The sequence below is a fragment of the Amborella trichopoda genome, chromosome 1 (assembly GCF_054954075.1).
Source record: "Amborella trichopoda isolate Santa Cruz 75 chromosome 1, AtrichopodaSantaCruz75HAP2 v2.0, whole genome shotgun sequence".
NCBI classification, from domain to species: Eukaryota; Viridiplantae; Streptophyta; class Magnoliopsida; order Amborellales; family Amborellaceae; genus Amborella; species Amborella trichopoda.
This window is the reverse complement of record NC_142336.1, coordinates 43,300,665-43,320,281: the sequence shown is the minus strand read 5'-3', so window position 1 is coordinate 43,320,281 and position 19,617 is coordinate 43,300,665. Positions and strand designations below refer to the sequence as shown.

The 19,617-nt window shown below is 35.7% G+C and overlaps 1 protein-coding gene across 1 annotated transcript; it reads left to right on the top strand.

Moving 5' to 3' along the window:
* The first annotated feature begins 10,974 nt into the window (after positions 1-10,974).
* LOC18442129 (cation/H(+) antiporter 15) lies at positions 10,975-19,153 on the top strand. The gene is made up of 4 exons (XM_088846110.1): positions 10,975-11,327; positions 11,514-12,137; positions 14,270-14,689; positions 17,980-19,153. The coding sequence occupies exons 1-4, from the start codon at positions 11,160-11,162 to the stop codon at positions 19,126-19,128; spliced, it is 2,361 nt and encodes a 786-aa protein (XP_088702236.1). The 5' UTR covers positions 10,975-11,159; the 3' UTR covers positions 19,129-19,153.
* The last annotated feature ends 464 nt before the right edge of the window (positions 19,154-19,617 follow it).

Here is a 19,617-nt window from a genome sequence, read left to right as displayed (position 1 = left end):
TGATCGAATTTTTTGTAATCCATGATCGAAATGTTTGTTTTTTTTTCTTGTAATCCATGATCGAATTTTTTGTTTTTTTTTTTTTTTTGTAACCCATGATAGAATTTTTTGTAATCCATGATCGAATGTTTTGTAATACATGATCGAAATGTTTGTTTTTTTCTTGTAATCCATGATCGAAATGTTTTTTTTTTTTTTTGTAATCCATGATCGAATTTTTTGTTTTTTGTTTTTTTTGTAACCCATGATAGAGTTTTTTGTAATCCATGATTGAATTTTTTGTAATCCATGATCGAATTGTTTTTTTCTTTTTTTGTAATCCACGATTGAATTTTTTGTTTTTTTTTGTTTGTCTTTTTTTGTAATCCATGATCGAATTTTATGTAATCCATGATCGAATTTTTTGTAATCCATGATTGAATTTTTTGAAAATTTGTGATTTTTTTTTTTTAATCCATGATCGAATATTTTTTTGTAATCATGATAGAATTTTTTGAAAATTTGTGATTTTTTTTTTTTAATCCATGATCGAATTTTTTTTTGTAATCCATGATAGAATTTTTTGAAAATTTGTGATTTTCTTTTTTTAATCCATGATTGATTTTTTTGAAAATTTGTTATTTTTTTTTTTAATCCATATTATTCAAAGAGAAAATGAGAGAGATGATGATTCTGAGGCCACCCTATCCCAGCTATATTATTCACATATCGAGTCCCAATAGCAACAGTGCAGGTGAGCATGAAGGATGGACAATCTTCGGGGATTTTAGATTGGGAACACAACAAAACACTAACACTCAGAGATTTGGGAATAGTCAGACGCCTGTTAATATCGATGATTCGTTTTTAGATCGAATCAATGAATTGTTAAACGAATTCAATCAATGGCACCAGCGTGACCAAGAAGAACAATAACGTCGTCTATCATTTTATTTTTAGATCATATGTTACTAATTTTATGTTTTATTGTAGTCCATGTATGTTGATATACTTATTCTATGATAATTCTATGTTTATCCTTTTGTGTGATGTAAATTAAATGCTGAACGGCGGTTCATGCAGGGAAAGAACATATCAATATTCGCAATTCATTCAAAAACATAAAAATTCTTAATGGAGTACCTTCATTTCTTATTGAATTCCTAAAAAACAATATTTACAATGAATTTTAATAATTTTTTCGGATTTTTTTTAAGCTTTATTCTGACCGATTCACCCTATTTTCGATCCGGATCGCCGATTTGCCGATCCGGATCGGTTTTTTGGAAGCCCGATCGGGGTCACCGATCCGTTTTTTAAACCATTGTTCTGATGCATAACATTTACATGGCTTTTTTGTTTTTTTTACTCTTTTGTTAAATGCTTTTAATTGTATTACTCATAATAATGTCATTTTTTATTAAATTTGAGATAGTTTCTTTCTCTAAAATTTTTGAGATAGTTTCTCTCTCTAAAAGTTTTCTAGTGGTTTCTCTCTCCAAACTTTATACATTTTTTTTATCTAAAACTTGTAATTTGAGATAGTTTCTCTCTAAAATTTTCAGGTACATTCTCTCTCTAAAATTTGATATAGTTTCTCTCTTAAAATTTTAAGATACTTTCTATCTCTAAAACATAAAATGTTTTTTCTCTCTAAAATTTTTGAGATATTTTCTCTCTAAAAATTTTCTATAAATTGCTCTCTCTAAAATTAGATATAGTTTATCTCTCTAAAATTTTAGATATAGCTCATCTCTCTAAAAGTTTTAAAGTACTTTCTCTCTCTAAAACTTAAAATTTGAGATAGTTTCCCTTCTAAGAGTTTGAAGATAGTTGCTCTCTCTAAAAATTTTGAGATAATTTCTCTCTCTAAAAGTTATTAAGTACTTTATCTCTAAATCTTAGAATTTGAGATAGTTTTTCTTTCTAAAATTTTAATAAATTTTCTCTCTTTGAAACTTAAAATTTGAGATAATTTCTCTCTCTAAAAATTTTAATGTACTTTCTCGCTCTAAAACTTAAGATTTGAGATAGTTATAGTTTCTCTCTCTGAAACTTGAAATTTGAGATAATTTCTCTTTCTAGAATTTAATATAGTGTCTCTCTCTAAAATTTTAAGATACTTTCTTTATCAAAAGCTTTAAATTTGATATAATTTCTCTCTTTAAAAATTTTGAGATAGTTTCTATTTCTAAAACTTAAAATTTGAGATAGTTTTTTTTCTCTAAAATTTTTGTGATAGTTTCTCTCTCTAAGACTTAAAATTTGAGATAGTTTCTCTCTCTAAATTTTGAGATACTCTCTCTCTAAAACTTAAAAATTGAAATCATTTCTCTCTCTAAAAAAATTGAGATAGTTTCTCTCTCTAAAAAATTTTAAGTACTTTTTCTCTAAATTTTGAGATAATCGCTCTCTAAAACTTAAAATTTGAGATAATTTCACCCTCTAAAAATTTTGAGATAGCTTCTCTCTCTAAAAATTTTTAAGTACTTTTCTCACTAGAATTTGACATAGCTTCTCTCTCTAAAATTCCAATATACTTTCGCTCTTTAAAATTTAAAGATACTTTCTCTCTCTAAAACTTAAAATTTGTGATCGTTTTCTCTGTAAAAAATTTGAGATTATTTCTCTCTAAAACTTTTCGGGTTATTTTTCTCTCTAAAATTAGATTTAATTTCTCTCTCTAATGATTTAAGATACTTTCTCTTTTTAAAAATTAAAATTTGAGATGGTTTCTCCATCTAATTTGTGGGGTTTTTAGCAGAATTAATGTATTTTATAAAGTGGGTGTCTCCATAATTGGGAAATTTAGTTGGAAATCAAAATTTTAAAATAAAGGCAAGGATACATATATCTTTATTTTTGGCTTGAAATGAAGAAAATAGTTTCGTGCACAAATACCTTTTTTGTTCCAAAATTTTGATCCAAAAGTTAAAAAACATACCATCTCCATGGAATAATATTTCTAGAAATGTATTTCTAGGTAATCCAAATAGCCCCTAAATGTTATCTGATTCACTTATACAATCTCTTTATTTTTTTATAGAAAAGGGAAGCACATTCATTCACATTAACCTCTTAACAAAAGAACCAAATTTATGTGATACAAAGGTAATGAACTACAAACACCATATGCAATAGATAAAGTTATTCATGTGAAGAATATCAAGTTTATATAAAAAGACTTGATATCCATTAATCAATATGAATATACAAGCACGTCTTATATAGCTAAATACAAATAACAAGAATAGAAATAAATGACAGACACTTATATTATACCTAGACTTAACATAAAATATAAAATATTTTACCTACCTTTTCCAAATATTCTGCTTATACTATATACCTTCCATATTCACCTGATTGTCAATATGTACTTTTTTTTTTATACTCCCCTTCAAACTCATGATGCTATGATAGAGAGCGGCTAGAGTTTGACGCTAAGTTGCAGAAACGAGCAGCTGTATCTTCAGGTGCATAGTGTGACTAGTAGAAGTAGTGACATGCTTAGATTGCTTAATCAACAAGCACAGAGAAATAACAGAACAAGACAAGCTCAAGCAACGGCAAATCGACAAGCCTAAGAAACATGAGGCTCAAATAAAGCAGGCCTGAACAACAACAAAAAAACTTCAGATTTGTGCTTGAGAGAGAAAAACAACCCAGACAGCTAAAAAAATAGAATGGTACTTGGAGGAGCCAACAAAAACTCAATACAAATCTGAGATTGATTCAACAGTTCGCAGACAGAGAAACATATAGAATTGAGTAACAGTCTAATACATAAATTTTCCATCTTTGTTTTTTTTATTTTTTTAAACAACGCACAATGAGAAAAATGGTTTGCACTAACTGGAAAGGCGGTCCGTCACTCCACCAAAGAATCCTAAAAGAAAAAAAAACGTTTCAAGGAAATTGAAATGAGCGGAGTGTTCACGGTTTGAGAAGTAGACCCACCGTATTTTCAAAAGGTACAAATAAAAAACAAGGAATGAGTGCCATTTTGGAAGTGGCCAACATGTTTCACAAAGTCTCTCTAAAAAAAAACAAAAAATATTATTTTGTGATGCTGTAAAGACCTCTTTCAAACGTGCCAAATTGGTCAGTTTTGTATCTCATCGATCAAATAAAAGAGAGAAAACATAACCAACCAACACATTACAACGATATCCAAATAGAGAGAAGATAGAAAAAAAGAGGAGCAGAGGTCAATTAACTGAGAAGCCGAATGAAATCAAGACACCCAGAGAGAATTCTAGAGAAAAAATAAGAAGCAAAGGCTCAATAAAGAATGTAACAATAAGAAGATGGCCAGAAAGAGAAGACAAATCGCGATGAGATCAGGCAAACAAAAAACGGCTTGAGAAATTTTTTAAAACTAAATTTCAGAGACAACGAGTTTTTTAGAAGTGGGGTTTTTTTCAGAAGTGGAAATATCAAATATGGTAGTTTTTGGGTGTTTCAGAAATTTTTTTTTTTTTTCTTTTCATGATAAACGAGAGTGGATGGTATTTCTGGCAGTCTCAAAGGTGGATTTTTGGGATGGCTTGTTTTCGGATGGCTTTTTTCAGAGCCAGTTTTCAGAGACTAATTGGTTTCAGATCTGGTGGCAAAACGGTAGGTTCACAGGCTTTTTTGGAGAGTCCAGAGCATTATCGGACGGGCTTGGGTACTTTTTAAGCGAGTTTTCCTGCTAATTGGCTCAAATTTCGGACGGATTTGGACCCTAGGATCGAGTTCCTGAGGCGTAGGAAGTAGATCGTGTGATGATCTTTTGTATTGCAGGGAGAGTAGGTTTTGAGAGATTTTCATAGGCCATTTTTGCTGAACAACTGGTGAACCCATTTCTTGACCAAGCAAACGTGGCTACTTGTCCGATGAAGAAGAGGAAACCATGATAGAGGAGCTAGCCATTTGATATTTCTTGAAAGACCTTCCCTATTGTGTTCTCTCTCAAGCGTGAGCTCCCTCCTCCAAATAACCAATAAATGGTGTTCAAATAGGCGAGAGTTTGATGGGAAGTTGGGAACAAAACAGGCTAAGACTAAGGTAATAAAGGTAACATAGGCGATGAAGACCAGTAAATAAGGTGATCAATTTTGAGATACGCAGTAGAATTGGTGGTCGAATCAGTAATTTTCAGGATTGATCAACGACCCTTTCGCAGACATGAACAAGATCGAGTAATGGATTAATAGACTCGATCTTATAAGAATAGACATGGCAAAGATGAATCTAGCTCTGATACCGCCCAGGTTTCTCTAAAGATACCTAGTATCTATTAATCAATATAAATATACAAGCTTGTCTTATATAAATATAGATAACAAGAATAGAAAGTAGTAGCCATTATGCTTAGCAAGGAGGCTGCTAAGTTACCTTTTGATTTAATTGTCCTACTTGTAAGTACATAGATATCAACAAATACAACGAGTTGAGATTCTGCAAGTGAGCCATATTTTTTATTAATGCATTCTAATTTTTGTTCTCATTGCTAATCAGGGAGGATATGCATGTGCATGTGCATGTGCCTGTGGATATGACCTAGTTTTCAATAAGAAAATTGTGTGCGTATGCATGTGCCTGTAGACTAAGTACAAAAATACTACCAGCTCTCTCTGAAGGGGTGGGCAAATATCAATCGTACCTTAACTTTCATCTAAATGCTTTGCTACCATTTTTTGAAGATGATTGAATTTATACTATGGTCTTTATCAAGTTTTGGAGCACATTTTAATGGAACAAATTTTCCAATAATTGTTTAACCCCAACGTGGGGTATATGTAAATAATACAAGAGATTGTAATCCCTGAATTTTATGGATTTACCTAACAAAAATAGAAAATGTAAAATGTTTATCTTATTAAACTAGAAAGTGTACAACAATAAAATCCCAACTAAAATATGAAGCAATACAAAATTTGAAATTCAACATTTGAATTTCAATTAAAAAATCGTGGTAACTCCTAACACTCTCCCTCAAGTTGGAGTGTAAATATTGAGTACCCCCAAATTGCCTGCTTGAAATTGAAATTGGGACGTGAGTAGTACGAATGAGACCTTGTTGAATTTTTTCGTGAACTAGATGACAATCAAGTTCAATGTGTTTTATTTACTCATGGAAAACTAGATTGGCAGCAATATGTATGACTAATTTGTTGTCACAATAAAGCATCATGGGGTCATTATGAGAAATGCCAAGATCAGACATGAGGTATTTTAGCCAAGTAAGTTCATAAGATGTAACTACCATAGAACGATACTCCGCTTCTGCAGATGATATTGAAATTGTCTGTTGTTTCTTAGTTTTCCAAGATATGGGGCTGTCTCCTAACATAGTGCAGTAACCAGTAGTCGAACGTTTGGTCATTGAGCAATTAGCCCAATTAGAGTCACAATAGGCAGAGAGTTGTAGACTACTATTAGCAGAGAGCATAATGTTTTAGCCAGGTGTCCCTTTAAAGTAACGAAGAATTCGAGTAACAACATCTAAGTGTGGTTTTAGAGGTTGGTTTATGAATTGATTGAGGATGTGGACTGGTTAGACAATGTTTAGCCTTGTATTTATAAGATATATAAGTCTACCAATCAACAGGCATGGAATCATTTAAAAGAGGTCCACCTTTGGTATTCAAGTTTAAATTTTATTCCATGAAGAAAGTAATAGATTTTGCAGCCAAAAGGCCTATGTCTTACAGAATCTCAAGAGTGTATTTCCTTTGTGTAAGAAGAATCCCATTTTTAGAACGACAAACCTCAATGCCAATGAAGCACTTCAAAGGATCTAAATCCCTGATATGAAATTGATCACTAAAAAAGGTCTTGATAGTCTAAATAACATTAATATTATTGTTGGTGATCACTATATCATCTACATAAACCAGGACATATATGCATGAATTGCTTATAATTTTGATGAATAAAAAATAATTCACCTTTGATTGAATCTATCATGCATCTAGTAAGGCATCTAAAAATTTGGTAAACCATTGTTTAGAATTCTGTTTAAGTACATAAAGGGACTTATTCAACGTCAAACTTGGTACTCTCCCTTGCATGAAAAACCTAGTGGTATCTTCATGAATACCTCTTCATGTAAATCACCATGCAAAAAAATATTTTGAACATCCAATTGGTGCAAAGACCAATTTTTAACAGTAGCAATTGCAAAAAGATAACGAACAGTTGTAAGCTTTGCTGCGGGAGCAAAGGTTTCATGATAATCGAACTCATCTCGCTGGCTATATCTTTTGGAGACCAATCGAGCCTTGTAACACTTGATAGACCCACCCATCGGCTTTGTATTTTATCTTGTAGACCCATTTGCAACCAATGGGTCTTTTGCCCAGGGGTAGTTCAACCAAGGACCATGTGTTATTGGCTTCCAATGTAGTTATCTCTTTGCTCATAGGATTCTCTCCAATTATGATCAGTGGATGCTTGTTTGAAAGAAGTAGGTTCAGTTGTAGTAGAAATAGTGGCAACAAAAGTTTTGCAAGAGGTTGAAAGTCTATTATAGGAGATGAAAGAACTTAAAGGATAGTGAACATCTTGAATCGGTTGAAGAGAAGTTGTAGCAAGTTGAGAATGCACAACGATGGAGCAATGATAATCTTGTAAATATTTTGGAGATTGGCGAGGCTGGTCGGAACGTTGGGGGCATTTGGAGGTGTAGGTGGTGATGAAGACAGTGAAGGAAGCATGAAAGAGGATGGTGATGAAGGTGACTGCTCAACACTGTGGGATGAATCATCTAGGTGTGGTAATGTTATGTTAGTAGGAATGTCAGGTAATAGATGTGGGAGAACAAAGCTGAATGGGTTTGGGGATGATGAAGAATCATAAAATGAGAAGCAATGCTTATGAAAAATGACATCTTTACTGGTAAAAATTGTGGTTGTCAAGGTAATATAAACGATATGCTTTTTTACTATGACAGTAACCAATGAATATATATTGGCATGACCTAGTGTCAAATTTGTGTTGGTGATGTATATTATAGGTATAGCAAAGGTAGCCAAATACCCTTAATTGTTTTTATAATAAAGGGGAATTGAAACGAGCATCATGTAAGCTTTTGCCATTTAAAATAGGGGTAGATAAGCGATTGATAAGATATGTTGCTGTAAGAATGCAATCTCCCTAGATAGAAAAAGGTAAATTAGCTTGAAAACATAAGGCATGTGCAACCTCAAGGAGGTGACAATGTTTACATTCTGTAATGCCATTTTGTTGGGGTGTTGCAGTACAAGAGTGTTGATGAAACAAACCATTTTTTAAAAAAATATTCTGCATAACTTTGGAGAAAAACTCAGTTTTTTTGTCCGTTCGAATGGACTGAATTGAGCAATGAAATTAGTTGAAAAGGAGTAGTAGTAAAAGTCGAAGGAAACGAGAGCCGCTACTGTTTTTCCCTAAGACATACATGACAATGACAATTATTAGAAAAAAAAATGTCTGAGTGTTTTTTTAATAAGAGATTGTAAACGAGCATGAGAATGGTGACCTATGTGCTAATGTCATAGATCCATGGGGTGTGAATTGTGAATTGAGGATGCAAAGACAACTTTGGGTGGATGAAATATATAAAGGCCATTGTGCTCTCTACCCATTCCAATCGTCCTCTTTGATAACCGGTCCTGAAAAATACAATGATCGAAGAAAAAGGTTATTGAGCATTGCATATCAGACGTAAGCTTTTGAACATAAAGTAAATTGTAGGAGAAAGATGGTACATATAAAACATTATGCACAGTTATTTGTTATGAAAGAATGCCAATGCCAATATGAAGAACATATGCAAAATTATCATTTGGAAGTTTCACAGGATTAGTGGGTGATGAAGGCTCTATAAATGAAAGAAAAGATGGAGAACAAACAATGTGGTCAGTGGCACCACTGTCTATATGAACCATGTATCATTGAATGAAAAAAATGTAGAGCAATATAGATTACCTGCAAAAGTGGCCAAGTGATTTGAACTACCTACCTGTAGCAGTTGCAAACTTTGACGTTGTTGGTCAGTTGTAAATTGAGGGGCTGCTGTGTATGTAAATTGGTTGATGTAGGGACTTGCTATTTCAACATTAAAGGCACGTGGCTTGTTTTGCCATTTTGTGACAATAATCACAATGTAGCAAGGGGCGTGTATCAATATTAAAGTTCTTTTGGACAATATTATGGTTTGTAGTGGGTTTTGCAGATGCATGAGACGGAATCATGGCAAAGGTTGTGGCTTCTGGTGCCTGGATATGTAAATGGATCTCACGGTATCGTTCTTCTTGAAGAACAAGAGGGTAGCCTTTGACAACAGTTGATAGTGGATCCATGAGTACAATGTTACTACGCACCAAGCTGTAGGACTCATTGAGACCCATCAAAAATTGAAGAAGTTGTTCTTATTGGATATAACTGTTGAGATTTCTAAATTCCCCACAAGAACATGGGGTGAAAGAAGTAAGAGAGACTAATTCATCCCAAATTTTTTTTTTAATTGTGTGAAGTAAGGGGCAACCGAGAGTTGCTTTTGTTGGAAGGTGGCCAAAAATTTCTTGATTTGGTAAAGTTGTGGGACGTTGCTAGGTGAAAAGCGATCTCACAAGTAAGTCCACACTTAATGCATTGTAGAGGCAAACATAACACTCACTACGAGATCTTTGGACAAGGCATTAAGAACCAAGACAAAATCACATTATTACATCTCTCCCATAAGGAGAAAGATGGAGAAGAAGGCTCTGGTTTGGATAGAATTCCATCAATAAAGGCTAGCTTCCCCAAACTCTTGGAATGATGTAAATTACAAGGGGATTGAGCTGCATTTGAAGAACCCACGGTGGTATTGCTATTGCTGTCACTCATTGTTCACGAAACTTTGAAGAAAGAGAAAGTGCAGCAGCCTGAAGTCTTTATCTAATTTGTAGGGCGTACAATATCAAAGCGAAGATTTGGTTGAGCGAAGTCGAGAATGCTTTTGTTTTGATGCGGAAAGCAACTTATGAGTGTGAAGTAAATGGATGTGGCTTTGTCCACGCAGAAGAAGAGAATACAAATTTTCCAATAATTGTATTACCCAAATGTGGGGTATAAGTAGAGAATACAAGAGGTCGCAATTTCTTAATTTTAGGGATTTATAACAGAAACAGAAAATGTTCCTAATAAATTAGGAAGTGTACAACAATAAAATCTCAATTAAAATAGAAAGCAATACAAAATTTGAAATTCAATTAAAGAATTGTGGTAACGCTTAACAATCTTCAACCGGGAAGAAAGCGACCACATATCCAGCCTTGTGCGAGAAGCTCACTGATCAAAGTGCAGTTGAGAATCGAGTGGTAGTGGATGGAAATCTAATGAGGAGTATAGGTCCTGGGACTGCCATTGGAGTTCTCATTGAAGTTATTTGGGTGCGATAAAGCATTGGCCGTTGCCGAGCGCATGGTTTTCTTTTGAAAGCTGGCTTGATCCTCTGGCGAGGAAAGTCTTTTACTGGTGCAGATGATGCAACATATGAGTTTTGGGCTCTCTCGTGTAGATCATATGAGAACGACCGACGTGTCTGCGCGTCTTATCCTTTCATCGAGGCTGTGGCCCTAGGGTTGGGCTAGGGTCCGTACTGGCTCGGTTGGCCCGGCTTTTTTTCTTTTCTTATTTTTTCTTTTATTTTTTTCTTCATTTGTTTCGACCCGGCCTCCTATGGGGAGAAGGGTTGGGTCGGGCCCGTTGCCACCTTTAAAACTAATTTTGATGGGATCGGTTCTACCTGATCGTTATGATCATTTCTCACACCGAATTTTTTTTTTATTATAGTTGAAAACAATTAAACAGTGAATTTGGGTACAACTGCATACAATCATCCTGCCTTAAGGTGCAAGGCTTATAGCCTAATTTAGTAAAACATGATCATAACTGTTAGCAACGACATGTGATCTATATATAGTCATTATGGGATAAAGCAACAAAAACCATATATTTAGGGATTCATGGCTTCTTAGAGAGCATAGCCATCTCCTACTATTTTTAAACTCCTTTGGAGTATGGGTTCCTCTTAGGAAACGCGTGATGGGCTTGGGCCAGACCTGCTAAGCCTCACCCCTTTCGAGCGACAAGGACCAAGGCCGGTTCTGCGCCGCAGGCCCCTGCACCATCTCGAGGGGCAGGCCACAACCGGGTCGGCTGCTATGGCCTCCTCCCCCCTCTTCATCCTGCTGGGGACGCTTGGCCTTGATGAGACTGCCAGACGCCTAGCCCTCTTTGCCTTGGAGGCCTTCATGTTAGCCGCTGCTGCCGACCTCCTCCGGCCTGTCGTCCGGTCCATGAACCAGACACAATACTTTGCCGACCTCTCGGTAACTGCCTCCAAACCTCCAAAAGCTATGCCCTTGACATTGGGTAACTGCCTCCAAACCTCCAAAAGCTATGCCCTTGACATTGTTTTGGCCCCTAGAAGAGAGAGGCCATCGTGAGATTGGTTTTGACTAGGCTAAAGAATAGAGAGACTAACTGGGGCTTTTGTTGTTTTTTTTTTCGTTTAGGCTGCGTGGATCTTCGGGCAAATCCTCGGCAGGTTCGACTGGTTCCGAAACACCTTCTTTCCTGCATCAAACATTGAATTGATTCATGTTGTCGCGGTCACCGGTCGACAGTTCCATAGCTTCAAGGACGGCCTCGAATTGGACCCCTCCCTTATATGGAAGGGCAAGAAGCAGCCTGTCGTGATAGCCATGGCTGCAATGGCCTCAGCTGCCTTACTGGGTGTAGTCGCAGCTGATTTCTTGCGGCCCACTGTGTACCCTAAAGGAAACAAAGTGGAATTCCGCATTCTAATGACCTTCCTTATGACCAATACCGAGTCGGCTGTGCTCGCTAGGCTTGTGACTGAGCACAAGCTTGGTGCCTCTGATTTTGGGCAGATGGTGATTGCATCTGCCCTTTTCAATGAGTTCGTCTGCCTTTTGGGGATGGCGCTGGTGTTCTCTGCAAACCTGGTGGAGAACAAGATGTTGGATCTGGCACTGTGGCCCATACGGGCCTTTGCCTTTGTTGCACTCATTTTCTTTGTCGTAGTGCCTGTGTTCAGGTGGATGAGACGGCGAAGTGGGATGCACACCACTGACATGCAGGCAAGATTTAAAATTTTTAGATACTTCCTCTCTTTCTCTCTCTGTAAAACTTAAAATTTGAGAGTAACAATATCAAATCGATATGGTTACCCTATCAAATTCATTCTGTAAACTTAAAAGTTTTCTCTCTAAAATTTTTCTGGTAATTTCACAATTTAAAATTCGATATAGTTTTTATTTTTTAAAATTTTAATATATTTTCTCTTTCTAAACCTCATAAATAGATATAATTTTTCTATTTAAAAATTTTCAGGTAATTTATCTATTGTTTAATATAGTTTTTCTCTCTAAAAATATTAAGATAGTTTTTATTTTTAAAACTTATGATTTGAGATAGTTTCTCTCTCTATAAATTTTGAGATAGCTTCTATCTCTAAAATTTTTAAGTACTTTCTCTAAATTTGATGTAGTTAAGATGCTCTCTCTTTAAAACTTTAAATTTGGTAGTTTCTCTCTCTAACAATTTTTAAGTACATTATCTCTCTAAAATTTGATATAGTTTCTCTCTCTAACAATTTTTAAATACATTATCTCTCTAAAATTTGATATAGTTTCTCTCTCTAAAATTTTAATATGTCTCTCTCTCTAAAACTTAAAATTTTATAAATACATTTAAGTACTTTCTTCTTCTAAAATTTCATATAGTTTTTCTCTAAAATTTAATATACTTTCTTTCTTTAAATCTTAAAACTTGAGATAGTTTCTCTCTCTAAATATTTTGAAATAATTTCTCTCTTTTAAAATTTTCAGGCACTTTCTCTCTCTAAAATTTGATATAGTTTTTCGTATTTGTCGTGTACCAAACATGCGGAATGCAATTTTCACATGAAAATATTTTCATGTAAATATTTTCATTCCTACCAAACATGCCCTAAGTTTAGAGGGCGACAAGTGGAATCCATTCACCTTGAAAATTTTTTAAAAATAGCTTTTGATGTAAAAATGAAATCTTAATTTTCCACGATTTAATTTCTATAAACTTTTAATATTCTAGACATTGAGCAAACCACACAGTAAATTTTAGTAATATTCAAATATTTAAAATTCATACTCCAAAATGCATGTGCCGGGGCCCTGACAGTATCTATATTATAGCCGATGTTAGAATAAGTTGAGATTCAATATTATTCTCCGGATGAGTTGTTTTGGTTTGATTGGACCAAGTCTCACTTAAAATAGTATGGAGATATATTTTAAAGTTTCCACAGCGTTTGAAAGACATAGAGAAGCAACTAATTGATTTTTATGGCCGATTTTTCAAAATCTGGTTATGTCGATTGATGTAAAGGCAAAATCCATAAGTTTTTTGAGTGAATCACATAAACGCACAAAAATAAAATACAAAATGAGTTAATTTTGGGTTAAAAATATGTTTTTAATTTTTTTTCAAAATTGACCATGAGCTTGAGGATATCATCTTAAGTGAAATTTATATTTTAGCTTTTTTATAGTAGGGTTGTGCCCTAATGTTTGGAGCTATGCCCTGTCAGTTTGATGTTAGCATCTTCAGACCACCTTATGTGGTGCTCTTCAAAGCAGTCAGAGGTTGGCATCCTCTGATCGCAGAGACTGACTTTGTTAAGCATTCAGAGGTGGTCTGCATTCTCGAATTACCTTCACTGTTGCTGTTTAGGGAGGTCCTAGATTGGCATCTTCGCACCACATTAGCTCATTTGTTTTTTAAGTAATAAGGCGGTCTGACGATGCCAACCTCGGACTGCCTTTTGGACTGGGCACAAGCCTTACTAACGAAAAAACTCAAAAAATATAAAAACTAAAATAAAAGCGATCCGAAGATGTCATCTATGGACCGCAGGGTAATTTTGAAGAAAATAATAATAATAATAATAATAGTTGTCCTACCTTTTATGATTAGCCCATTTCATATCTTCCTATTTTTTTGTGTTTGCACGTAAATTACTCGAGTTTTTAATGACTCATTTCACTAAATAATAATACACAACGCTCAAAAACAAAAACCGTTAACACTTAATATGATGGAGACTACAGGGGAGTGGTTGTAGCACCCTCACACTCTAGTCCTCATGTTGTGGTTTTCATTGTCACTGATACTTTTAAAAAAACTAACTCTTAAACTATTTGAAAAAAATAGATAGGAGTTTGTCTTAACGGCTTAATTACTTAAAAAAAACCCTTGGCTGTGACAAACTTGCATGCAGGTATGTGTGGTGCTGGTGATGGTGATCATTGTGTCAGCCGCCGGACAGCTCCTTGGCTTTGATGGGATGCTGGGGTCAATCGCATTTGGTGTTTTGTTTCCAAGGGAGTTTCACATGGCTGTTAAATTGGCGGACAACTATTATTACCTGGTTCGAATTGTGCTCTTACCCATTGTGCTTTACCAAAACATGACGAACGTATATGTGCCGCCTCTTGATCGAAATGCATACATGGTAGCGCCAGTGATCGGTTTGATTGCTGTCGTCGGGAAGCTCGCGGGTGCGGTGGCAGCCGCAAGGTTTTACAGGATGCCCCTACAGGAGGGCCTCTTAATGGGGTATCTTTTGAATGTAAGGGGAAATGCAGATATCATCTTGCTCTATCTCTCCAGAGCAAATGGATTCCATGTAAGTCTGTCCAACTTATTCATTATGGCCTCTGGAAAATGATTTTTAGGTAGGTGTCCTGATAATATCTTTCTGATCCTGCTTGATTCATAACTGTAGCAAATTCACATCCAAATTTATCTCTCTGAACCAGTGTTTTAAACCATTGACTTGGCTCAAGAACTGGGCAGGTTCTGAGTAGAATTCAGTGTTCGAAAAATCAAACCTTGGAAAGTGTCCATGGGCGGTTTTGAGTTACTCTGAAGCGCAGTTAACCTGTCCAAGTCGGTCAAGGAAAAAAAAATTGTTTAAAATGGGTCAAAAAATAAAAAATACAGAAAAATGTAGATTTTATTCATATTTTGAAATTTTCTACAATTGTCTTGGAAAAATAAAACTAATAAAAATAACTATTGAAATAACTTTTTAATATAAACTCGAAGATAAAGACTAAAAACATATACAACACAGTTTAAAATATGACGTACATTGTAAATAGATTAAAGATGCAAAAAGTAATACATAAGTGATTGAAGAAATGAAGAGAAAAAGAAGTGGTGGCCCACTGGGACCCACTAATAGGGTTGAGAGTTGAGATTTGAGTAAAAGTGAGGCCCTCATTTTAGGGATAAGGTGTGACTCGGGTACTTATGAGGTAGGATAGCTAAAGAACATGTGATGTTCTCACTTTGAACTTAGACAAATGGGAGAAATATTAAAAATAAATGAAGAAAAACATTAAAAATAAATGAAGGGAAAGGTTTTTATACTTCTTCTACAACACAGAAGATTTATGTTTTTCCTACCATCTAGCCGTCCAATTTTGATCAAGAGAGCCACTACCGTTTGATCCTAGATCCGACGTCTCAAAGTATTTTAGTTTTAGTTTTTTTTATACAAATTTGATGAATATGAAATTTGGAATGTGTCATCTTCTCATTGAGGGCACCACAAAAAATATTAAAAATAATTTTTCAATAAAATATAATAGCTAAAATACCCCTTAAATATTTAAGGGGTATTTTGGTTATTTTATTTTGTTTGAAATATTTGTTTTATATTTTTCGCTAATGCGAGTTTAATAGAGGATTGGACGTCTAAAATTTAGTGTCAAAATAGTTTATAGAAAAAAATTAAAAATAAAATAGCGTAGAAACGTGATATTGTGATTGTGGCATTCTTAACACTCTATTCAGAATGGACAGTTGGATAAAGGGAAGTATATAAGTTTTATGTTGTAGAGGAAGTATAGAAAGCTTGCCCATAAATGAATAGTCATTCATATTAACTATTGCAAATAATGTAAAACATAAGTGTGGTTCCTATAGACTACACTATTTTAGTGTAAAAAGCTTAAAGAGATGAAAAAAGCTAGAGAGAGAGACGAGCGGAAGTTAAGGAGAGAGACAGGCTTTTGCCCTTCTCTCTAGATCATTCTCATTTTGTCTCACTTTTTCTCCATCTCTCTAGAGAGAGGGAGAGAGAAGGTCAAGGGCCTTGTTGCCCTTGAGAGAGAGAAAGGGAAAGGGAGAAGGAGAGGGAGAGGGAGAGGGAGAGGGAGAGGGTGACAACAAAAAAAGAGACTTTTGAATTTGAATTTCAAATTTTTTAAAAATCAACCTTTGAATTATATTTGTATGTATACGTGCGCACGTGAGCATCCAAGCCTGCACCTGTTACTATGTGGGTATGGAGCCACCAAAACCGGGTCCTATAAGTAATAGTCCTTCTAAGGAAAAAATAAAATCAATGGTTCAAGTATTTTCTCCAAAAATATCTTATTTCTAGTTTTTAAAATTTATTCATTTTTACAAATAAAATTATATAAATCATATTCTATTTCAAAATAAATTATTAAGGGGTCAGCGGACTCATATAAACAAATTTGGGTGGATACTGACCAGTTTTTGATAAATCGACCGGTTCCTAGGAAAACTGCTAGGCTTGTTTTTACTCGACCTATTGGCCATTAAAATCACCCGGATATGGGCTGGCCTTGTGGTGGGATCCAACCCCCCAAAGTGGAACCCCAGAACAGGGGAAAACCCAAGCCCAATGCCCGATTATGGTTACCTTGGCCGGTTCCGAGTTGGACCGGCTAATTTTTCCTACATTAGTAGAGTCATATCTAATTGATTAGGGGTCTTACAATGACCCCGGCGAGTGTATTGATATTGGCTGACTTATGTATATCTCATAAAGAGGTCTTCTCTCAATTTAACATTGTGGCATTGTGCTGAAAAGAGCTAACTCGTATATACTGAAATAAAAATCTATTTAGCCAATCTTGACAGAAAAGTAGTTATTATCCTCTGTCCTACTCCAAATGCGTCACTTATGCTATATGTACGAAAGTTTAAAAAATGCTTACATATTGGAAGGAGAATAAGAAATTGTATCTAATAAATTTTAAAATGAGTAATGATTCTATAAGACCCTCCCACACCCATGTGAGTAGGACCCCAAATGATCACCATCAAATTTGGTACAGATCTCTATAAAGATCAAGTCCCACACGTATGTGATAACTTTTCTAGAGATTTATGCCAAATATAATGGTGATCCTTTGATGTCCTACTCACATGAGTGTGAGAGGGTCTCGTAGTGTCATTTCTCTTCTAAAATTAAAGAAAAGTAATAAATAAAATAGAAAAAAAAAGTCATAGGTTTTTCCAACAGATGCAACAGCACAATTAGAGTGAGTGGATACCACTTAGTTTGCAAGTGTAAACAGGTTCTGTCTGCATCAGATCAACCCCAATGTAGTTAGTTATAATGCTAAATCAGAACCAATCATGAATGTCAGTGGGCCTAAATCAGGCATAGTTATTAGGAGCTAGAGCGGGAATGGATCCGGGGTCGGGAGCGGAAATATCGGATTGAAGCATATTTGAATCTTTGGCACTTTCGGATCACACTCTGTAGAGGGCATCTAGCTAGGAGTTGGATCCTATATATAAACAATCTCGCTCCCAATGCTCATGGGATATAGATGCTATTTTGAGAGAGACACATTTCCCACTTCTTATGGGACCTCGATCCCAAATACCTTGGGACTGCGATTTGTATAAATTGGGGTCATCAATTCATAAATATAAAGGATCGTAGTCCCAATGCTCATGAGAACTAGATCCTGTTGCACCATGAATGGGGTTCCCTCTTCGGATCATGTTCAATTTTTTAATTATTTTGATTTTTGATATGGTTAATGCAATTTACAACTCTAGTAGCAATCTAAGTACTTTAATTCTTGATGTTTAGGTACATTACATGATAAAGATGGTATGACAAAATGTGTTTTGCAAATTCAGATGTTGGACACTAGAGCTGCGGGCATCATGGTATATGCCATCTTCGTAATCAGCGTCCCGGTTGCCCCTATCTCTGCAGCCGTGCTGAAATATGTGAGGAAGCAGAGCCCTGGCTTCAAGCATGCAGGAATTGAGTGGGAAGAAGCTGAAGCTGAGCTCCGCATGCTCACATGTGTTCACAGCTTGCAAGCCCTGCCCAGCAGCATCAACATAATGGAGGCATGTCGTGACCTCCCCCTCTCTGTTTACATGATGAACCTAATAGAGTACAATGAGAGAACTGCCAGCCCCATCATGTACATTCGTCGATCGAACGACGTTGTCCCCTTGGGAGATACACAGGAGATTGCCAACACCATTGATGCCTATGTGCATAATGGTGGCATCCAGGTGCGCCTCACCACTACTATTTCCTACTACAGGGACATGCATGAGGATGTCTGCCGTACTGCCGCCGAGTTGTGTGCATCCATTGTCATCCTCCCCTTCCACAAGTTTCTTGGGGTTGATGGAAAGATGCACACAAGTAAAGCTGGGTACCGTATGGTGAACCAAGGGGTGCTCAAGCATGTGTCATGCTCGGTGGGAATCCTTGTCGACCGTGGGCTTGGGGGCACCAGGCTTGACACAGCCGCCAGTGCTTTGAACCGTGTGGCTGTGCTCTTCTTTGGAGGCCCTGATGATAGAGAGGCCGTCGCATTCGGAAGTAGATTTGCTAAGCTTTCCACCATTGCCTTTAGTCTTATAAGGTTCTTCCCAGAAGAAGATGATCAATATAACACCACTATCAGCTTGGAAGAAGAGAGTAGTCCATGTGACGAGCTGGAGAAGCACCTTGACGACCGTATCGTGAATGAGTTTCGCAATAGGTACACAGGCATTGAAAGGGTTACATATCAGGAAAGGTTTGTGAGCATGGGGGAGGACACATTGGCTAACTTGTTGGCTGTAGAAGTTGCATACACACTTCTCATTGTGGGGAGGGGAGAAAAGGGCTCATCTCCTATTGTTGATGGCTTAAGAAACTTGGAGGAGTGCCCAGAGCTTGGACCAGTTGAAGACCTGTTGGCTTCCTCTGAAAATTCAAATCATTGTTCAGTTTTGATCATAAGGCAATATAGGTCATCAAATCAAACAAGCAAACCTTAATCTAAGCACCGTGGGTTCAAAATTCTTTTTGTAAGATGACAAACTGATGTGGGTTGAGTGATATGAGAGAATTTGTACAATAGGAAATTCTAGAGAAAAAAATTGAACTTTTAAGTGCCAAAAAATAGATATGGAATAATATAATCTGAATAGACCAATCCAAAAACTCGTAAGAGAGCATTTAGTTCATCAACTGACCAAATTGAAAGGTGTTCTTAACTTATTGAACGAATTTGTTTCCAATATTGGGGTTTTCTCATAATACACAGTTCTGACGGCGATATTAGAAAGCGTTACTCCCAAAATGTTGATGATAGAATATAGTTCTACTTAATTGGAGTGGCGAAAGACATTTGTTTAAGTATCCATATGCACAATTTTAGAGATACGAAGACCATCGTTCCCATATATGAAAGAATTGTAACATAAACATTATATTATTTGTTATTTTCTTTATCTATTAATGAAAAACAGCTAGGGGTCTGAACC

Excerpts from the sequence above, each read along its gene's own strand:
- LOC18442129 (XM_088846110.1), top strand. The coding sequence starts at position 11,160 with ATGGCCTCCTCCCCCCTCTTCATCCTGCTGGGGACGCTTGGCCTTGAT. Across the intron at positions 11,328-11,513 it reads AATACTTTGCCGACCTCTCG|GCTGCGTGGATCTTCGGGCA; the intron begins GTAACTGCCTCC and ends TTTTTCGTTTAG. Across the intron at positions 12,138-14,269 it reads TTAGATACTTCCTCTCTTTC|ACTTGCATGCAGGTATGTGT; the intron begins TCTCTCTGTAAA and ends TGGCTGTGACAA.